Below are 8,380 nucleotides of genomic sequence, written 5' to 3'. Positions count from 1 at the left end.
TGTGTGGCAGATCGAGGGGTGTGTGAGTGTCAATAAATCCATAGGCATTAATACGGAGTTGCTCCCCCTTTGCATCTCTAACAGGTTCCACTCTTCTGGGAAGCCTTCTGGAAGATTTTGGAGAGGGTCGTGGGAATTTGTGTCCATTCATTTAGAAGTGTTTGTGCGGTCAGACACCGATGTTGGACGAGAGGGCCTGGCTCACAATCTCCGTTCTAGATCATCCCAAAGGTGGAACTGGGTGGTGGGTCATTCCCAGCACTGCAGTAACACTGACGGGGTGGTGGTGTGTTAGTGTGTGTTGCACTGGTCTGAGTGGATCAGACACAGCAGTGCTGCTGGAGTTTTTAAACACCTCAGTGTCGCTGCTGGACTGAGAACAGTCCACCAACCAAAAATATCCAGCCAACAGCATCCTGTGGGCAGCGTCCTGTGACCACTGATGAAGGACGAGAGAATGACCAACACAAACTGTGCAGCAGCAGATGAGCTGTCGTCTCTGACTTTACATCTACAAGGTGGACCGACCAGGTAGGAGTGTCTAATAGAGTGGACAGTGAGTGGACACAGTGTTTAAAAACTCCAGCAGCACTGCTGTGTCTGATCCACTCGCACCAGCACAACACACACTGACACACCACCACCATGTCAGTGTTACTGCAGTGCTCAGAATGACCAACTGCCCAAATAGTACCTGCTCTGTGAGGGTCCATGGGGGTCCTGATCACTGAAGAACAGGGTAGCAGAGTATCAGAGAAACAGATGGACTACAGTCTGGTCATAATGTTAGGCCTGATCGGTGTGTGTGTGTATATATGTGTGTATGTGATGCCCCAACATTGTATGGGCATGAATTACCTTCAGCAGCTCTCTTAAAGAAGACCTTGCAGCTGCCACAGGTGAGCGCTCCGTAATGACACCCAGACGCTTCATCAGAGCAGATCAGGCAGATGCGCTGAGGTGGGAAAAAAAAGTCCATGGGGAGCACCTCCCTCCCGCCATCAAACCTGCAACACAAACACAATAAAGCTTACCAATTAACGAAATGTAAGACCTCCAGAAACGTACCCATAACCATATAACTTAAGGAGAAACTGTTATTTTATAGTAGATGGTCACGATTGGCCCCTCCCAGTCCGGGTGTGTTTGTTTTGGTTTTCTAGTCCTGCCCCCTCGTTTCATGACTCCACCCCGATTGTCTCCACCTGTCCCTTGTTACCCTTGTATTTAAGCCCTGTGTTTTCCCCGGTCTGGTGACTGGTCTTTGTTTGAATCTCTGTCTGTGTTGTTGGTCTTATTCTGCTGTGGTGTTTGTTCTGCTTGTTCTGTTGAACTCTGGTGTCTGTCATGTCCGCCCCACGATCTCTCCGTATTGGCTACTTGAACCTGGATCATACGGTTTCTAGTATGTAATGTTCAGTATTTACTAAGGACTCAGTATCTAGTATGTAGTATTTAGTTAATATTTAGTGGGGGGGGGGTGCTGGAGCCTATCCCAGCGGTCATCGGGCAGAAGGCAGGATACACCCTGGACAGGTCGCCAGTCCATTGCAGGGCAAACAGACAGACAGTCACTCACACCCAGGGGCAGTTCAGCATGTCCAATTGGCCTGACTGCATGTCTTTGGACTGTGGGAGGAAACCGGAGAACCCGGAGGAACCCCACGCAGACACAGGGAGAACATGCAAACTCCACACAGAGAGGACCCTGGTCGTCCGGCCGGGGAATCGAACCCAGGCCCTCCTCACTGTGAGGCGACAGCGCTACCCACCACGCCCTAGCTCTGAAATATCTATGAATTATTCAGTGCCCAACAATATTAGACACCTTCTATCAACTATTCCCTAACTATAAATTACCCCATAGCCTCTATGGAGCTATGATGTTCTGTAGCTATCATGACGAGAATTTGAAATGTTGACCCACGTCAGGCCCATCAAATGTCCGCCCATCACTAGTTGAGCTCAGTGCAGTTACAATGCTGAAAGAACTGAAGGAATGAGGGAGGAGAGGAAACGGCTCCTGCCGCTGAATCCCGTCCTTCTCTTTAGTCTCCCTGACGGCTCCACTCACAGATTCAAGGAGGAACCTTCTCCTCTCAGCTCGTATATCAAATGCCAAACAATGCGAACACAAGGTAGGGTGGCTTTGTTGTTTGGACATGAAGTCTCTGTTAAGAAGTCTGACTTTCACAACCTAAACAAGTATAGTGAGCCGCTCTAAGACTCAGTCGCAGTTTAGTGCTTCTTAAGGAAGAAGGAAAACAGACACTTGAAGGAAGAGATTGAATTGACACTATAATAAGGACTTCACAGCCTGAGATGTTAACGCAGGACTTGTTTATCCTGTTAGCCCACAGATGCGCCTAATTTGAGTTGAACAAATGAACTGGCAGCCCTTCTGTTTAAATGGAACCAGATTCATCAGGTTCATCAGGACACAACATGTGGGCAAAGATGATTACAGGCACAGCGCGTGGGGTTTTAGTGCTTTCATGCAACAATGCTCTCTATTTACGCGATGATACAGAGCTGTGTACAAAATGAATATTTTACGATGGCACAATCAATTTTTGGTCCAGAACTATTTATTTTACAGGATGTTTCTGTTTTTGTGCCCGCCAGGTAAAGTGCGCCCACTGATTTTTATGATGGACAAAGTTTCCGCAGTTCGCAAGAGTTGGAAAGCACTTTTCCAGAAAAGTGCATATGCCGATTTTATTGGGAAATTTAATTGGATCTACTTCATTGGGAATCTTTTTGAATTTTATGATGATACATGACTCAAAATATTGAAACCGCTAGTACTGGTAGCAGCCAAGTTGTTCTAGCAGGCAGTTTTGGGGTTTGCAATGGATCACTTTTACACCAATTTTAGCCCAGATTCTGTCTCAGTCTGGCCGAGTCTGAGCTGGTCGGCTGTAGTCCGTAGACGTTTGGGTCAGTCAGAGTCGACAGTTGGAGAGAGTCGAGTCGTGTTTGAGGTGTGTACTGCTAAAAAAACACCTGGTGGTTAATCGGCGACAGGTCAATAACGTGATAAAATGAGCATCTCAGAGAGGCTCAGTCTTTCAGAAGTAAAGACGAAGGGGGTTCACAACTCTGTGAACGACTGCATGATCAAATAGGGCAACAATTCATGATTAACGCTTCTCCACATAAAACAGCAAAGAACTGGAAGAAAATCTGGAGAAAATTAGGCCAAAAACCAGTATCTGCTGGCCGTGATCTTTGGGCCCTCAGGCAGCGCTGCATTAAAAACAGACATGATTCTGTAGTGGAAATCACTGCATGGGCTCAGAAACACTTCTGAAAACCACTGTCTGTGAACACAGTTCATCACTGCAGCCACAAACGCTGTTAAACTCTAAAACACCAAGAAGAACCCAAATATAAACAGGATCCAGAAACGCTGCCACCTTCTCTGGGCCTGAGCTCATTTAAAATGGACTGAGGGAAAGTGGAAAAGTGTCCTTTGGTCTGACGAATCAACAAGTTCTTTCTGGAAATCATGGACACTGTGTCCTCCGGGCTGAAGACCACTCAGCTTGTTATCAGTGCTCAGTTCTAAAGCCAGTATTCATGATGGTTTAGGGGGGCATTACTGGACAGGGCATGGGTGACGTGCTCATCTGTGAAGGCCCCATTAAAGCTGAATGATACGTACATGTTTTGGCAACATCTGCCGCCGTCCAGATGACGTCTTTCACAGGGAAGGCCTTGATTATTTCAGCAAGACAATGTCAAACCACATTCTGTATGTATTACAGCAGCACTGCTCTGCATTAAAATAGCCCAGGTGCTAAACTGACCTGCCTGAAGTCCAGACCGGTCACCACTGAGAACATCTGGCACATTATGAAATGAAAAACACAACAAATGAGCCTCTGAACTGATAAGCAGCTGAAATCCTGAATCAAACAAGAACAGAAGAGGTTTCACTTTCAGAACTACAGCAGCGTCTCCTCAGTTCCCAAACACTGACAGAGTGCTGATGAAGAAGAGGTGATGAAACACAGCGGTAAACGGACCCCCGTCCCGACTTTTTTGGAATGTTGTTGGCATAAAATGTAAAATATTTTTCAAAAACAATCAAATTTGTTAGTTTCAACATTTGATGTTTTGTCTCTGTTCTATTTTCATTTATAAATGTGGTTTAGATGATTTGCATTTTGTTCCATTCGGTTCTAATTTACATTCTGCACAGCGTCCCAACTTTTTTGGAAACGGGGCTGTAAATCTGCTAAGAATTTCAAAGTTGTGCAGTGAACCCAAGGCTTTAATCGTGTTTGTGTGTGTGTGTGTGTGTGTGTGTGTGTGTGGTAAAGAGAACCTGCACTGTGTTTATTTCTAAGCTCTATAACCTTGTGTATTTGATGCTCTTCCAGCCTTCAGATCTCACAGTGTCTGTCATTGAGCCATAGTTTTGTCTGCAGATGGAGTTTAAACTGTACTCAAAGTCACACGTAGTGCGTAGACATGTTTTCATACAGTGTAAGAACATGGGGTCAAGCATATGTCCGATGTGTCGATTTGCAGTCAAAATGGTCATTTTGATTTTTCCACACCGCCACAGTTCAGTCTTAGAAGCTGGTTGATCATTTTCTGAAGTGATCAAACCCGTTCAGTGGTGTTGAGGTCTGGACTCTGGGGCGGTCAGTCCATTGTTCAGCTTCCTTCCATTGTTCAGGGTGGACAGAAGCACCTGTGGATGTTTTCAGATTTGAAGCAGCTTGATCTTCTCCTCTCTCTCAGAGACGAAAGCTTTCAGTGCTGTTTATCTGATGGGGGCGGTTTTGGGGTTGACCAGCTCTTCCAGGTGGTTGTTAGGAGTCCTGTTTCCTCTGCAAGTTTTGGAAAATCATTCCTTTTTTCAACAAATTTTCCTTTCTCTTTCTTCATGGAAGTGGATCATCTTCTATCTTTTCTATCTTTCTATCTTTAATGGATATGAAATGAATGAATAGCTCTCTCTAGCTTTTCCACAGTATTGCACAAAAAAAGACTTTTCTTCAGTGTTTTTTTGCTATAATATAAACACACTAAGAATCATCTGTATGCTTACAGGGCTCTTTGCATGGTGATGTGGTTCTTGTTGATGGAACATATGTTTGTGCCCTGTGGCCGTCCCCCAGGCCCTGATGACCGCTGCGAGAGCCGGCAGGAAGGCAGGGCCTGGATCCTGAACACTGTGGAGGGACGCGAGTGACGGCAGGAGGAGGACATCAGCCGTCAGAGAGAGGCTGTAAAATAAAGATGTTGTGGATGGAAAACGGAGCTGTAAGTGAGAAATCTGTCTAAGGCACAGTGTTGGATATGGTTCTATATAGAACCTTCTTGGAAAGGGTCCAGTGTAGCACTAAAACAATAGCAGAACCCTTTTCACGTTCTCCATCAATCTAAGGAATCACTTCATCATTTCAGCGCACAAATGGCTCTTTGAGTGTTTATAGTTCTACAGAAAAACACTACCTTTTCTAAAGAACCCTTGGAGAACCATTTTTTATGACACCAAAGCTTAAACCAATTTATTCATTCAGTTTACAGTTCATTCAGTTTTGGCAAGAACATAAAGTAAAAAATGGCAGTGTTATTAAACACGGGACTAAAATTGATCATTATTTTAGAATTTGTTGGCACAAAAATATGAATAGCTGAGATTTGGTTATCGGCGTTAAAATATGGGGCATTTGGGATGTAAGATTCTTTGTAAGTTCTTAATGCTGGACAGATCTCTCAGTTATCATGCGATCACTTACAGCTCCGTTTGTCATCTTTATTTTACAGCCTCCTTCAAACTGTTTGAAACTTGTAAACTATGAGTTTCATCCAAGAATCATTTAATACACGAATCTGCAAAGAAACTAGTTTAACATGAAGCAGTGACCCCCAAACCTTTGAGCAGTAGTGTGGGTCCCATACAGAAGAAGAGAAAAGGAAATCTGGACATAAAGGCATCAGAAAGTCAGGACACACACACACACACACACACACACACACACACACACACACACACACACTGAGAATGTAAACCCCTTAATAAGCCACAGACCCCAAAGACTTATAACACCCTTTGAAAAGCTTAGAAAAGCTCAGCCAGTTTGCAATAAAGTCCCTGTAACTACTGAATACTAAGTCTTTGTATGTAATAATAAACATGTTAAGGGGTTAATGCCCCCTGATTGGTCTGTACAGCTGATCTTATGAACTGATCCTCTCTTCTCTGCAGTAATCCTCACATCCTAATTCACTTTAAATAGATTTGCAAATTAAATCTGTGAATTTAAAAATGTGAAGGGTCCGTCACATGACATGAGCCGTGCAGATTTACACAAGATTTGCTGTGAGAGCCACAGAAAGAATATAATCTGGTTGGCGTTTCACAAAGGTGGCCTTACAGCTTCCAATGAGCCGATCTGGAAGCCTTTAGATTCCCAAATCAACTGAAAGTATCAGCATAGTGAGAAGTTATGACCAGGGGTGGGACTCCCTAGCGTTATGATGTCAACACAGATCAGATGCTGGTAGATAAAAGGACCAAGGCTGACGTTTACGAAAGGGTTCTGATGAAGGTACAAAGGGTCTAGTCAGAACCAGCAAAAGTTCAAAAACCAAAATATCACACAAGATTCAGCGAACAAACCCAAAAGGGCAGTGACAAGAAGTCCTACCACATCCCTGTCAGAGCACATCACAGGCTTCAGACACCAGCCAGCAGACGGCTGGGCTTCTCTACAGTAGTCTGAGGGGTGAACCACAATATATCAGCACCAGACAAACAGAGTCCGACTTTTAGGCACGTTTAAACTGAAAGTGGTGCTTCTGTGTCTTGTTTGACCTGCAGTATCATCAATTCACCGTGTAGTGCGAGTGACGAAGCTGCTTCAAGTTTGCCAGCTGCTACAAACAGCCAGGGCATCTGCTCTCGGACGAACTGTGAGCCCAAAACCTCACGAGAAGAGGTGAGACTCAACATTGTGGCGCCCTGTCGGTGAATTAAACCAGCTAAACATCTTCGTTTCACATAAGATGAGCACCTCTTCGAATTTCAAAGTGGAGGACCTTGAACAGCTTGGGCAAATGTTTTGTGGAAAATACGATGGCCGATTCTTGCAAATCCAGAGATTTAGCGAACCTCAAGAAACGTATGAAAGACTTGAATATAGTCAAGCCGAAATAGACACAGTCAGAAACGAAAATGCCATACGACGCTCAACTGTACAGTCACTATCAAGACCAATGGACACAATATTAATGGAAATCAAGAATCTAAGAGACCTTCTTGACACTCATGTTCCTCATGTTAACCTCATGTTCACTGAAATAGAGGAGGAGAATACTGAAGACCCTGAAGAAAACATAGAAAACTTCATGCAATCTGCTCTCAAGCTCCCCACAAGACTAATAATAGCTGAGCTTGAACATTACAAGCTGGTTAAAAGCAGAAGAAAAGAGCTAAAAAGGAACACGCCACGCATCAAAGAACAAAACTTGTCCCTATAATGAAACAACACAGAGGAGAAGGTCGATGAAGCAAACATTATAGTGGACAAGCTTAACAAAAAACAGCTGTATCGTGACTCTAATATAGCACCATGGTTATTCTTAAGTCATAAGACTGCACTTTAGACTTTCCCTTCACACCTCCCTCGCATTCCATCCCTCTGCGCTCTCGAGCAATTCCAACTGAATGTTACTTGCTCTATGTTTGTCTGTAAGAGTGCTTGTTGTCATGTTTTGTCTATGTCCTGGACTCTGTGTTGAGAAAAAAGGTCCTGAAATGTACCACGGCCATCATATCACCACTCCTACTGCTCCACACCTTATAAGCTTAACATCAACCACACACTACAGATCATCCATCCATCCATCCATCCATCGGGCAGGATACACCCTGGACAGGTCGCCAGTCCATCGCAGGGCAGACAGACACAGACAGTCACTCACACCCAGGGGCAATTTAGCATGTCCAATTGGCTTGACTGCATGTCTTTGGACTGTGGGAAACCGGAGAACCCAGAGGAAACCCACACAGACACGGGGAGAACATGCAGACTCCACAGAGAGAGGACCCCGGTTACCTGACCGGGGAATCGAACCCAGGCCCTCCTCACCGCGACACCACGCCACCGTGCCGCCACACTACAGATCGATTCAGACAAACTGTCACGCGTAATGGATAATGCTAGTAAACATATCGCTGCTGTCGGAACAAAACCTCGTATCTCCAAAACGGCAACTTTACAGGAAAAGGAAAAAACCTACTTTACTTTTAATGGAAGTCAATGGAACCAGAATTTTTTCCAAGTCATTTTGGGCCGTTTCTTTTAGTCCATTCTTCATAAAATATGCACACAACGTAAAAAGCGACAGATCTTTT

The 8,380-nt window shown here is 44.6% G+C and overlaps 1 protein-coding gene across 2 annotated transcripts in view; it reads right to left on the bottom strand.

Annotated features, from left to right (window-relative positions):
- Positions 1–8,380, bottom strand: part of ar (androgen receptor) — a 132,544-nt gene that overhangs the window by 98,145 nt on the left and 26,019 nt on the right. The window contains exons 1-2 of one of the 2 annotated variants that reach the window (XM_037533560.1): positions 5,066–5,089; positions 859–1,007 (exon numbers count right to left, since the gene is read on the bottom strand). In XM_037533560.1, the coding sequence (XP_037389457.1) occupies positions 859–1,007; positions 5,066–5,079 (163 nt within the window). In that variant the 5' untranslated portion in view covers positions 5,080–5,089. Of the gene's footprint in view, positions 1–858; positions 1,008–5,065; positions 5,090–8,380 lie in introns of those variants that run through there. The other variant, XM_037533559.1, reaches the window with a different exon arrangement.

The sequence above is a fragment of the Pygocentrus nattereri genome, chromosome 23 (genome assembly GCF_015220715.1).
Source record: "Pygocentrus nattereri isolate fPygNat1 chromosome 23, fPygNat1.pri, whole genome shotgun sequence".
In the NCBI taxonomy this organism is placed as follows: domain Eukaryota; kingdom Metazoa; phylum Chordata; class Actinopteri; order Characiformes; family Serrasalmidae; genus Pygocentrus; species Pygocentrus nattereri.
Note: the sequence above shows the minus strand (reverse complement) of the source record. Positions and strands in the feature narration are given on the sequence as shown.